A 14040-nucleotide genomic window follows, 5' to 3' on the forward strand; every position below is an offset into this window, starting at 1 on the left:
CTTTGCTATTTTGTCATGTTCCATAAACTTTTCAAAACTTGTTTTTGAATCACATACATTATGTAATAGTTCCTATCCCAGCTTTCTCCAAGCCTTTCACTAGAGCAACTGAAGAATTGCAAGATTATTTTCTTAGTGCAAGAAAAAAATAGATTTAGTCATTTTGGCAGTTACCAGGGAGTAGGAAAAAAGGGAGACATCTAGGTCAGAGAGAGTCTAGAAAGGAAGAAATCCTACACACATATATCATCATCATCACTTCAGTTTAAAGTTGCATGTCTGCTTATTAAATATTTGAGGAGCAATACATTTCCAAGTCTTAGCTTTTACTTCTTTCTTCTGGGTGGCTCTCATTGTTCTTCCTGAATCAGGGTACTGTGAACGGGAGGAGTCATGTGTGGTGAAAAAATACTGTTGGTATTCTTCTGGTCATAGATTTAAAAAAATAAATCAGTCTGACTCTTATAAGCTTAACTGCTCTGTCACATCTAATTCATGTCATCATCTTGCTCTTATTGTTTATTATACTTTTATCATTCCTGATCTTGGTTTGCAAAGCAGCTTTTGCAAATGGGGAACACAAGAGTGAAGATTTTTTTCCTTGTTTTAAATGTTGGTAACTGCTTTCATGCTGCTGAAATGGTTTAGTATCGTTGTTAACCCCACCATTTGTTCTTTACTGAACACTTACTATATATCAGGTGCTGTGCCATGCATCCTAGGTTATATTAATCATTTAATTTAGGTACAATCTATGAGGTAGTTTTGTTTTCAGTAATTATACAATTAAGAAAATGGAGGCTTAAAAACATTAAGTAACTTGCCCAAGATCATATAGCTTGAAATAATGGAACCAAACTTATACCCAAATTTGCCTGACTCCACAGAACCCATGATCCTAACCCCTCTTTGATATTATCTCCCTTACTAGTCTGTCTCCCAGTCCAGACAAATGAAACTTAAATAACAGATGTCCTTCTTTTTGAAACATGCACAGGATAGATAAAACCTTGAGTCTAAGAAACTTTTAATTCATACCTCATTTCCCCCCTCTCAGCTTTGCTTCTGCAGAAGCTCTGAGAGGCACCACTTCCTAAGGAAAAAGATTGCTGAGAACACCCAAGTTCTGCTTCTGGATTTTTTTTTCACTCTATCTGCCCTGTTCTTATAAAGGTTTTGAAACACTTTTGAGTTTTCCCTCATAAAAAGATAAGCCTGGGCAACGGCACCAATTACAGGGGTAGCTCTGGACCTGAGAGGCTTCCATATTTTCCCCAAACTCTTGCAGAGTTGCTTTGGTAGAAATGAAGGGTATATGGTGAGGTCAGAGATGGAAAACATTGCATAGGAAGATGCCAAGTAAATTTGTTGATATAATTAACTAAAAACTGTAGTAGCAAATGGGTCTGAGCAGATGGTAGACTCCTCTCTTGCAATGCTCACTCTTCTACATAATCATCAGCAGTGTCTTCAAGTTCAGATTGACATTCACGCCCACAGGACCCACTAGTCCATAATCTGGCATTAGATTCACTTAGCTTTGTAAAAAGATACAAGGCAGGAAAGCACATACTAGCAGTATAGTATCAGTGGGACTCCTTATGCCAATCCAGGAGCCATTTTTGTCTCACCAACTGACAGCTTACTTCCAAGGGAACAAGATTATAAAGATGGGTACAGACACATATTAGCTAAATTAAGCAACATAGTCCACAGAAACCAGTGATATGAAATGGCACATAAATTTAGCTTCTGTGTTCCTACAAGGGACAAACTCAATTACAAGAGTTATACCACACACAGGGAAGCCAGATCCTTTACTTTTTAACAAATACTTATAATCCACTCATCAGCCTTTCAGTCCAAATCAAGAGTCATTTTTACAATAAACATGGTTAACTGATATCACAGCAGGCATTCACATTTATCTTAACCCAGTAGGTTTCTACAAAAACATTGCTAGGAAAAGGTAAGCCCAAGGTCATCTTATAGATAAGGAGAAAGGGTTTTTGCTAACACTTTCTCCTCACTTCCTCAGTACAGATTCCAAGTAGAAAGATTTGGTGGTAAGAGTGAAAGGACTAAAACAAAAGGAGAGAGAGAAAAGACCACTACTCTTAATCAGAGGTTTGGAAGCTGGAGTGCAGTGGCGGTTGTGGGGAGAGGCTTTTGACCCAGATGCTTTTGAGGACTTCATTGTCTTGATGTTACTGTTGTCATCTTCATATAGGGGTCAGTACTTTTGATTCTAGAATGTTGAAGGGACTGGATGGAACCAAAGAAATGGTAGCCCTCCAGGTTCTCAAGAGTGAGCTAAAAGGAAATGAACTCCTTCTGTGATGTTCAACCTTGTTTAAAATGAGATTAGGAGATAGCCATTTGAACAGAAATATGGAGGAAGAATAAAACTCGGTCACTTCTCTGAATTCTCCTTAAGGTATTCCTCAGAATTCTTTTTTTTTTTTTTCTTTTTTTTTTTTTCCTCAGAATTCTTAAAATGATGGAGTGGTGAAGAAGATTGAGAGCAATGTTGTGGGCTTCTGTTTTCTGTGGTAGTGCCAAAAGGCAGGAAGATCAGTGAGAGAGTGAAGGACTTGATCTTCACTGGATCATTTGCCTACTGTCTCTTCCAAAATAGCACTTAGTATTTTGTCCGATTCCTTAGTCACAGGACTTGTTTTGCCATGACACTTGAAGTAGTAAGTTTGAAAGTTTGTTTATATCCAGATGTAACCAGATACCATAGAAACCTTTTTCTAACAGTAACTTGGAATAGGCAGATATTAACATAAAAGGATTCATCTGTCCTATAGATTTAAAAGTCTTTAATTTTTGAAATCATAATTTTAGACAATCTAGGTCAAATAAGCACACTGCTAAATGAATTTTGAAAGTTTAGAATTACACATAATTATAATAAAATTATGGATATTGTAAAATAGAAGGATATATACAACTCCAACAAGCCTATATATATACTGATAAGGGTATGACTAGTTGATTTACTATTAGGTCCAAGACTTCTTTTGTGTTTATTTCAGAACTTTACCTTTTGATAAGTTGGTTCAGAGGGCAGCTGAAGAAAAGCATGAAGAATTCTTTATTTCAAAGGTAAGTGCTTTGAATGGATTTTCTTTAAGAAGCATTAATATGTATATACTAGTTGGATTTTCTTATACAAGAACATTAGATACAAGAGCTATAGCCTTCTCTGATAGCTGTTTTTAAGGTTCAGTTGTATATGCCATAGATGTAGTTTTGCTGTTTATTAGATCTCAAACATTGACTAAATTATTTTTCTGTACCTCAGTATACTCATCTGTGAGATAGGAACAATAATAGTTCCTATTTGATAAGGTTTTTGTGATAGTTAACTAAATAAAATCTGTAGAGTACTTAGCACAATGCCTGACATGTGGAAACTACTCACTAAATGTTAGTGATTAATAATACTCTCTTTGAAAATGCTTTAGTCTGATACATAAAGTTCAAATGCTGAAGGAGAACTTTATTTACATATCTTATTGGCTATTAAAACTACTTCTATATTATTATCAACGTGATTTTTGTATTTGTTATAACATTTATTCAGGATTAAATGCAGAAGAATTCTACTTATTTACATTATAGTCCAATTTTAAATAATCCAATTTAAGTTTCTTGAGATAAAGCATGGAGGCATATATATATTTTTAAAAAATTCACTGTTATCTCAAAAGCACATTTTAAAAATAAACTGCTTTTTAAGCTTTGAATAAAGCTGTTGTCTGCATCTGAGCCAGCCAGGCTGGTGGCCGGTTTGGTTGTGACAGGTGCTGCTACTCACCGTTCTCACAACAGGTGGTGGTTATACTAGACTACCACCGGGATCCCTCAAGCTCTGCAGGTCTGTGAGTCTACAGTATGATTAGATTGTCTGCTGAAACGGATTCCACTGACTGTATCTGAACTAACTGTGTATTCATCTTATTTACATACTTTCCATACTTTTTAGATGTAAATCCTTTATCTTGCCTTGGTTTCTTTTACTTCACTTGACATTTCACAGCTATTTAAATCTGTACTGCTCATTACTCTTGGATAGGAAAGTTCTCAAGGTCAACTGCATACACATGTATATTTGTGTCTTAAAATTAGAGAAAGTATGTAAATAAGATGAATTTAGACTGTCCGCTCAGTCTTCCAGGAAGCAGAGGCTAAGATGGAATTAGGAGTGCAGACAGGTTTATGGGGGAGTAATACTTTTGAAAGGACAGGAGTGGATTGGGTGGGAGGAAGCCATCAGACAGTAACATAGGTCTAGCAGAATCTCTGCTAGCTCACTGTGGACCCCTGAGCAGAGACTGCCTGTCTGAGGAGTCCTGTGTGGGTGACAAGGTCTTGGCCTTTTACCATCTTGCTCAGTCATTGCTTGGGACTACCCCAAGAAGAGCATAAAAGGCTGAGGTGGACCTGAAAGAATTCATAGCTAGCACCTGTCAGTTAATCACACTCTTTGCCACTAGTGGTAAATTCTTTCTTGAAGGGGTTCTGAGCAGTATATCTCTGTGTCTGCCCCATTCATTTTTTTTTTTCCCAATCCGAAAACATTAGAACTGGCAAAAAAAAAAAAAAAAAAAAAACCCTCAGAATTTTGAAAAACATACTTTGAAACCTATTTAGCCAATAATAAATTTATAGAAATTATCTGATGCTACTTAAAAAAACACTGGATCTGAGAGTTGATTTAAATTTTTAGCCATAGATTTAAAATATGTTACTAAGGTAAATAACATGGATTTTGAATTTTGTGTTATAATAGTCAGTATATGTATAAAAGAGGCAGAACTCTGAGTTGGATTGCTTTTGTGCTTGACCCCGTATCTGAGTTCTCTAATTCTTAGAGGAAACGCAGATAACAGTAGTGTGTTATAATTCAGACAGTTCCTTACTATAGCTACTAAGTGAAGAATAATTGGCAGTTTTTAAAAGTATCAACATAAATTTACTACTCTGAAATGACATATTTCTTTTTTTTTTGTGAAATGACATTTCTAATTCATATATGAGTTGACTCTAAAGGATTTGGCTTGAGAATCTATATGATCAGTGATAGGCTTAACTTGATAAAATGCAGCGTTCTAGATTTTTAAAAAATGTATTACTGTATAAATTATATTTATTTCCTACTCTGCATTTGCATTATATTAAGAAGTTTATTATTGGCCACAACAGTACCTTGAGATCTTGTGTGTTACACAAATGAGAATTCTTTTTAAGTCTTATTGTTAAGAGTCTAAATAAGTTAAAGTCCAAATTAAGCATTGTGTTTTAGATGTAGTAAATATATGTTGCCTTTCAAATTTATTTTATATAATATTTTGTGGATCCAGCCATTATTACAAGCAGCATATAAAGACATTTCTTTATATGGCCACCAGAGAGCATTAGTAGAAAGGAAAAGAAAATGGAGCTCTTTTGAAAACAACTGGGTTAGGTTTTTAAGACTTAATTCCTTCCGTCTTTTACTTTCTGTTATTTTTAAATGAATATTTATGTTACTTTTCTTTGGGATGTTTAAGGATGAGAAGTACTACTTACGGTCACTTGGAGAAGACCCTAGAAAGGTAAGAATTCTGAATGTAAAACAAAGGCTTAAAACCTAATGGATGTATATATTTTAACTGGCCCTGTACTTTTTATACTTATTGCCTGACATACGACCTGCTTCTTTTTTTCCCATTCTTTTCTCAATGATTTGTGCCCTTGAATAAAAATAAAACAATTAGGGGTGCCTGGGTGGCTCAGTCAGCTGAGTGGCCGATTCTTGATTTGGACTCAGGTCATGATCTCAGGGTCCTAGGATCAAGTCCTAAGCAGGCTCTGTGCTTTGCAGGGAGTCTGCTTGAGGTTTCTCCCTCTCTTTTTCTCCTCTCCCATTTGCACGCATATGCTCTCTTTTTCTACGATAAATAAATGAATCTTTAAAAGAAAAAAAGTAAAATTATTAAAAGTTGATTACTTAGCTTTTAATTTTAAGCAGGACCATAGTATCTTTTAATAGATGATTAAAGTCGTCTACTCTAACCTTTACACAATTAAAAAATCTTTTCTACTATGTATTTTACAGATGGTCATTTAGCCAATAAAACATAATCTAAGATAATTATTAAAATATCGAGTAATTCACTAATATAAGCTTTGACATGTATTGAGAATCAAATTAATATGGCTGCAGTATTAAGTATTGGTCCCTAAAATGATGAAGTAATATTCTGTTTTTTCCTATTATGTCCTTATTTAGTTCTTTAACTGCTTTTAGTCTCCTCTCTCAGTAAAATCCACAGGTTTTACATAGTTAAAATTGTTAACTCCTAAATTTTAAATACTTAATATTGGAGTAGATGGCGATTGTATGATTGTTGCTTAAATAAGAAGAACCTATTATTAATGAGGCATATTAAGCTTAACTGTACAATATTGTTGAATCTGCAATCTATTACATAGTCTGTTGTTCCTTCATTAGAAAGATCATATATTGACTGTGGTCACCAACTAGTATTTTAAAGCAATGAATAGAGTTTTACTCCGTTCCTCCTTAATATCATAGGCTCTGATGGCAGCCTGAGGTAAAACAAGTATTATACCAATACTGCATTTATTATTAAAATTTTTACAGTGTTTCTCTCAATACAGGATGTTGCAGATATCAGAAAGCAGTTTCCTTTACTGGAAGGAGATATCAAGTTTCCAAAATTTTTCAAAGAGGAGCAGTTCTTTTCCAGTGTTTTTCGAATTAGCTCGCCAGGATTACAGCTTTGGACCCACTATGATGTATGCTACATAAATGAGAAATCCAAATCTATAGTAGATATTTAGCATCTATAGATATAACATTTACAGTTTCAACTTTCTGTAGAATACCCTGAAGATCTGGGAGGCAAAATTTGCTGAAAGATGAGATTTGAAAACTGGTGCTCTGCAAGTTGATGATACGGGAGTAAATGATTTAGCTAATGCTACAGCCTAGTTAGTTTTCTCACATTTGCATTTCTTTGTGGGAGTGGTCTTGATTCATTGTATTTTGTGTGAAGTTTTATTTAGTGGTTTTTTTTATATGTGATAAATGGCCACCAGATGAGGGGGAAAATTGTACAATGAAGAAGCAATAAAGTTGTGACAATGAGGATGTGGAAATGATACACATGACTAGATGGAACTGTTATTCAAGAGAAAGGCAGAAGTTTATGGAGAGCGATTTCCAGTTCTAAGAATTTGGGGATATCTGAAGGTCTTAGATTATACATCCCTGGAGAATGTGAACTGTCCACTATATTTTTTGAGCAACAAGATGTATAGAATATTGTCCGTGATCATTTATTCTGGGGTATTATAATTTTATTTGCATCAAGTATGTATATATAAATATTTTAAACACACTAAAAGTATAGTATTATGTATGGTTTGGTGTTGGGTGGAGAAATTTAGGAAGCTAAAGCAATACCTAGTAGGTTTCTAAAGATAAAATAATTTTTTAAGAAGTTCTAAATCAAGCTATATTAAGTTTTATAAGCATGTTATAATTCAGCCGAGGGCCCCTTGGGAAGATTTTTAACATAATAACTAAATGAGATAGACATGAATTCTTAGCATATTTTTTAAAGGTTTTATATAAATGATATAGTGAGAAAATGATGTGGTAACTTAAATAATATTTTTAATTATGTGACTATTTTAAATTTTAACTAGTATCACTTTTGTCTAGATTTATAATAGAATTCTATGAAACTTTTATTAAAAATAACTCAAAGAAATGCTTGTTACATAGTTATATAGTTAAGGTTTACATAAGAAAAGGGTTTGTAGTGAAAAGAGAAATGGTTAGGTGGGAGCAGTATGTAAGTAATTATGAATATATCTTGCTTAGCATATATTTTAATTCCTTTGCTGAGAATTATGTAACTCTGCCTTTTACTATTTTCCATAAAGTGTACCCTTGAGTATGCAGAAATAATCAAGATTACTCCATTAATAAGTACATCAAGAAAATTTGCCAGATTATAATTCTGTAGAGATAATTTGGAAATCAAGATGCCTATAACTAAATTATGGTTGGCCATATATTAAAAGAGTTTAGCAGTGGTTGATTACAGTAGTACCTTGTGTTTTCCCAACACTTAATTTTTCTAAGTGCTTTCCATCTGTTTCTAATGTTGGCTGTATAGCATTCCTTGGCAGTTAAGTAAGTACTAACCAAGGGGAGCTTCAAATAGGTGAAACTACCCTCTCTGTCAGAATGGTGGGGCAAGAGCAGATAGTTCTCAGATTTCCAGTCCTTCCCATTTTAAGGCAGAGCTGCAGGAACATATTTAATAAAGGCGCAGTTGCATTTACAATACAAATGTTTGCATTGTTAGATTAGAATATTTCTGTAAGAGTTGTAGATAATGTGAATCAAGTCTTACTAAAGGAATGAGATTTACATTTAACTGTTTGGAATACCATTAGTTTTGTTTATTTAAATTTTAGATAATGTTTATCCATAAGTTCTTATTGGCCTTCAGGTAATGGATAACTTCTTAATACAAGTGACAGGAAAAAAACGTGTTGTACTATTCAGTCCTCGAGATGCCCAGTATTTATATTTATCAGGTACTTTTTTTTAAGTTTACATTTCTAAAGTCTAGTCTATTCACTTACTCTTTTTGAGAAATCTTTTACTTTCATAGAGAAACATTGTAGGGCTTATTTCTAATTATCATGTATTTGTGTTCTCCATGGGTATATATGTAATGATAGGCTATATGAACAATAAAATTTTAAGTTTTAATTATACTACATAGATGTCAATAGTCATAAAGGGTGGGGGGTGGTCATTGAATATTGTTTTAGGTTTCAGGAGAATAGTAATTGTTCTTACACTGTGGATACAATAAATAATTGTACAGAAAAGAATAAATTTTCAAGTTTATATTTGTGATTACCTTTTAAGAAACGCTAACTTTGCTTTAATCTCTATCATCATGTTTTTGGGAACTTTTCAGGTACTAAGTCAGAAGTCCTGGATATAGATAACCCAGACTTAGCTAAATATCCACTGTTTTCCAAGGCCAGAAGGTATGAATGTTCCCTTAAAGCTGGAGATGTATTATTCATTCCTGGTAAGATTTCTAGACTTCATTCATTTCCTATTTATAAAATCTGTACTCTCACTCATCCATTATATGACTGTTTTAGTTCAAAAGTATATTTGTTATATGTATTCTATACAAGTTGATTTTTATATACCATTGTTTAAAGTATGCTAAGCACATTCTTATAAAATTAATAGTCTTGCTTTTCAAAGGCAACTTATAACATTATACTTCTATCTTATTAAATGACATTAAACAAGATACATTATATCTGGGAGAAGATTATACCTGCTGGTTGTTTTTAATCATTTCTAAAATATTTGCATATTGGGGCTCTTGGGTAGCACAGTCGGTTAAGCATCCAAACCTTAGTTTCAGCTCAAGTCCTGATTTCAGAGTTCTAAGATTGAGCCCCACGTCGGGCTCCACACTCAGTGCAGAGTCTGCTTAAGACTCCTTTCTCTCTCCCTCTTCACCCCCCCATCTTTCTCTAAGATAAATAAATAGATCTTTTATAAAAATAATAAAATATTTGCAAATTTTAGAACTGTCACTTAAATATTTACCAAGAAACGGTAAATATATTTCAAAGCCAAAACAGACTAGAGATTGTTAAAATCTCAACACCTGTAATGTCTTTTGTGTGCATTATTTTCTGTGGTCTGAATTAGTGCCACTTTGCACAATTAATAGGCATTAGTTGTTAGTGATGCAACTAACATCTAATTATTCAAAAGTGAATACCTGAAGATTATAAAAATCATAAGATAAAAGGAATGTATTAACAAATTATATAGTCGTATTTCTCACATCTAAGTTAATATATTTTAATCATTAATACCTCTTTTCAGTGACAGAATTAAATAAAGAAGTTTTTTTTTTTTTTTTTTTTTTTTTTTTAAGAAGTATTAATAAGAATATGATCTCGGAGTGCCTGGGTGTCTCAGTTGGTTAAGTGTCTGCCTTCGGCTCAGGTTATGATCCCAGGGTTCTGGGATCGAGCCCTGTGCAGGCTCTCTGCTCAGCGAGGAGCCTGCTTCTCCCTCTCCCTCTGCCTGCTGCTCCCCTTGCTCTGTGTTCTCTCTCTCTCTGTGAAATAAACAAATAAAATCTTTAAAAATATATATGATTATCTCATTTAGGGTTACCTTATAAATTGCTTGAGGACAAGGAACTATGTTTTGGTAATCTTTATATTCTCCAAGGGGCCTGATACAATGTCCTTAACATAACTATCTATAAAAATTGAATCATTAATTTCTTATTCATAAGTTCTTTGTAAACAACCAGCATACTAGTCCTTAAATGCGTTGCCATTATTTAAATTTTTTTGGTTTTGTATCTTTAGAGTGGTTAAGAGCTATGCGGTTTTCTCTTATTCTGTATACTACTTTAAAAAGCCAGAAATACTTAACATTTGCATGTATTTTGAAATAAAAGCAAAACCCCTGTCTTTGCATTTAAATTTAACAGAATGGTTAGCTTTTTTCCTGTTATATTGAATAAGGAAAAAAGATTCTGAAAGAATAGTTAAGATTAAATCCATGTTTGAAACTAGTTTTGCAAATCAAAATATTTTAAGCTTTTGTTTTTCCTAGAGCACTCTTAGAATGAATTTGTTTCTAAAATTTAGCATCTTACTTTCTCCCATTCACAAGATTAAACATTTTTTGATGTGGCTAGTATTTTTTTTAAGATTTTATTTATTTGAGAAAGAGAGCACAAGCTGGGGCAGGGTTGGGGGACAGAGGGAGAAGGAGAAGCAGACTCCCCACTGAGCAGGGAGCCCAACTCAGGGCTCCATCCCAGGACCCTGAGATCATGACATGAGCCGAAGGCAGACCAGATGCTTAACCAGCTTAGCCACCCAAGTACCCCATTGACATGACTATTATTTCATCTTGGTTATATATTGTGATGTTGCTTTCATATTCCTATGGCACCTATAGATTGAAAACATTTAGATTCAATTGAAAACAAAGAAATAAATGTTCTAAAGGAAGTGAAAAATTAATCAGCTGTATCATATGATGATACTTATTCATCCTCTCCACCACAATATTTGCTTTAGTTTTATACACTTACTGTACAGGAGCCGAAAGAAATATAAGATATTTATAATTGCATTAGCTTAATATAAAACTAAGGAAGCTACAATGAATGCAAATTTAAGCAAGTTAGAAAACCAAATTCAGCTTGAATAGGAGGTCTTTGAGAACAAAAATATGAGAACAAAAGTACTGTGCTGAGGCGGAAAAGGTCAAAGATACTCCTCAAATAATTGAAATGTTCTGTGTACAAAAAATAAACACTTTTGATGTGGTTGTATGACTCAGGAAGTGTAAACAAGTAACAAAACATAGCCCCAAATTACAGAACTTACAAAACAAATATAACTTTATTATGTCTTTCAAGTTAAAGGGGAAAATTGCTATTTTCCAAAGGTTTTAAAAGTAGAGTTGTGTTATTGACACTTTAAATTGGTTGGCAATTCATAAAAGTTAAAATGATTCTGTTAAAATCAGGAGTGTGCTAACGAAGGGATCTAGTTACAAGAATTTCTTACATTGGCTATATGCAATTTGTGATATTTCACTGACATTTTGGTTTGTTTCTTTTTTTTTTTTTTTACTCTAGGTTTTATTTTTAACTTGTTTTTTTTCTTTAAACTTTCTCCAGCTTTATGGTTCCATAACGTAATTTCTGAAGAGTTTGGAGTGGGAGTGAATGTCTTTTGGAAGCATCTTCCATCTGAATGCTATGATAAAACAGATACCTATGGAAACAAAGATCCTACAGCAGCATCAAGAGCTGCACAAATTTTGGACAGAGCTTTAAAAACACTGGCTGAATTACCAGAGGAATACAGGGACTTCTATGCACGGCGAATGGTCCTACACATTCAAGATAAAGCCTATAGCAAAAACTTGGAATAAATAATGAAGTGAATGCAATGAATATAAACTTTAAAATACAATTCAGTTCAAATATTGGAAGAGTATAACAAATTATTTTTTAGAAGATTATTTGTTAAAATAGGAAAGAAAAATCTTAGGCTTATGGATTAAATAAATAGGAATTGTTATTTATGGTTTCTATTTAATACAGATTTTTATGATTCAAAGACTGCTGTATTGGGTGGGACCACTCTAGTTTTCAGATGCAAATAGCAAAAAAATCCAACTTAAAATGACTTAATAAAATGTATTGAATCATTATATAGTCTACTGATAGAATGGGCTTCAGTATTTCTGATCCAGTGATTCAGTAGACCAAGAGCCTCTAGGGTTTTTTCTCCCATTTTCAACTGCAGCATTGGCATCATCCTAAGGCTGGCTACCCTCGTGGTCATGGGATGATTGCCAATAGCAGTTTGAGCCATGTGCATCTTCATTTACATGCAGTGGAGGAGTCAGGCTGGATTCCAAGGGCCTTCTTTTAATATGCAAAAGATTTCCCAGAATTTGCCACCAAATCCTTGGGTCTCATTAATTTAAAGTGGCTTAGACCTGTCCATCCCTGAACAGTCACTGGGAAAAGGTATGAAATAACTCATGCCAGTCAGGTCTCCTGGAGCTTTTAAATAGAATCCTCTCCCTCTGAGGCACATGGGAACATCAGCATGGATAATTTTTAAAATCAGGATTCAGATTAGGAAAAGGTGAGCAACCGACATCTATATCTTTTTGAGCTTTTCAAAACACAGATGTTTAGGCCCCAACTTTGCAGACTTGGATTCAGTATGCTTGGGGTTTGCTATATAGTATATGTATTTGATAGACCTCTGAGGTTGTTTTGATGTATAATCAGGACTGAGTTGGATCAGATGATAGTAATTTGGATTATTTTGTGATTCATCCAAAACACGTTTGTTTGATCTGATCTTGGTTTTTCTTGGCATTCACTGCCCCCCGCCCCCTTTTTTTCAATGTCAGAAAATATTCAGATGTTTTAATTTATACCTACAGCTAAACTTCAACCCAATTAGTTTTCCCCACTAAATGCTTTTCACTTACCCTTTTCTAAAGAGAAAAAAATTTTCAAGAACAAATACAGGAGAGATCCCAATTATGTTGTCATCATTGAAGACAATGAGCCATTGTATGTGGATCTGTGCCATTCTTTGTTTTGTACCTAGTAATTCTATTGCAGCATCATTGAAAAAAGACCAGATATATTTACTGAACACAGATGTGCTCATCTAAAGCAATCTGAGTGCGTCAAGTTGGTGCATTTTAAATTATGGAGAAAATAATTTTCTGTTAAAATAATTCATCCATATCCTGTTTTTGGAGTTGGATTAATTTCAGATATAAAAAGCAGATTACAATAAATAAAAAAGGAAAAGTATATGAAAAATAACTCTCTTTCCTAGGTGTCTTTAGGAAGAGATACTGAAGTTACTCAGGTCAAAAAAAGTGTAAAGATGGTCTGTTAGAAAAGGAAGTTACTTTAGCCAGATTATTAGATTTTTTTTTCATTTTTGGTTACTTACATTAAGCAAAGAAATTGTTTAATGATTGCTTTTCCCTTGGGAAGAAAAAAAAAAGACAAAACCTCTGTTGGAACAGTACTTACAGTCAGCTTTTAGATAAACCTTGGTTGTTTTTTTTTTTCTTTTAAACCATTAAGAGAATTGGTGCAAAGTATATATCCAGAATCATGTAGAAAACTTGGAAGTTAAAACTGAGATTATAATCTTCCAATGACTGTTCATTTTAATTCAGTTTATTTGGGAAGCAAACTGGATCACCTTAGGCAAGTTAAGAAACTTAATCTTTATGAAGCTTATTTTCCTCATCTTTAAACTTGTACTTTATAGGGTTGCTGCAAAACTACAGAGGTAATTCAGGGCACGGACAGTTGAGAGCTGATGCTAGCTTTCTGATTTGAGATGGCTCTCGTTGCAGTTAAATTCTATCTAGAA

General features: G+C 33.7%; 1 protein-coding gene across 1 annotated transcript in view; it reads left to right on the forward strand.

Annotated features, from left to right (window-relative positions):
* Positions 1-12331, forward strand: part of TYW5 (tRNA-yW synthesizing protein 5) — a 20330-nt gene extending 7999 nt beyond the window's left edge. The window contains exons 3-8 of the mRNA XM_072812710.1: positions 3042-3111; positions 5562-5606; positions 6676-6813; positions 8544-8631; positions 9024-9140; positions 11793-12331. Coding sequence (XP_072668811.1) covers positions 3042-3111; positions 5562-5606; positions 6676-6813; positions 8544-8631; positions 9024-9140; positions 11793-12049 — 715 coding nt within the window. The 3' untranslated portion in view covers positions 12050-12331. The remainder of the gene's footprint in view (positions 1-3041; positions 3112-5561; positions 5607-6675; positions 6814-8543; positions 8632-9023; positions 9141-11792) is intronic.
* Positions 12332-14040: the final 1709 nt, after the last annotated feature.

The sequence above is a fragment of the Canis lupus genome, chromosome 36 (assembly GCF_048164855.1).
Source record: "Canis lupus baileyi chromosome 36, mCanLup2.hap1, whole genome shotgun sequence".
NCBI classification, from domain to species: domain Eukaryota; kingdom Metazoa; phylum Chordata; class Mammalia; order Carnivora; family Canidae; genus Canis; species Canis lupus.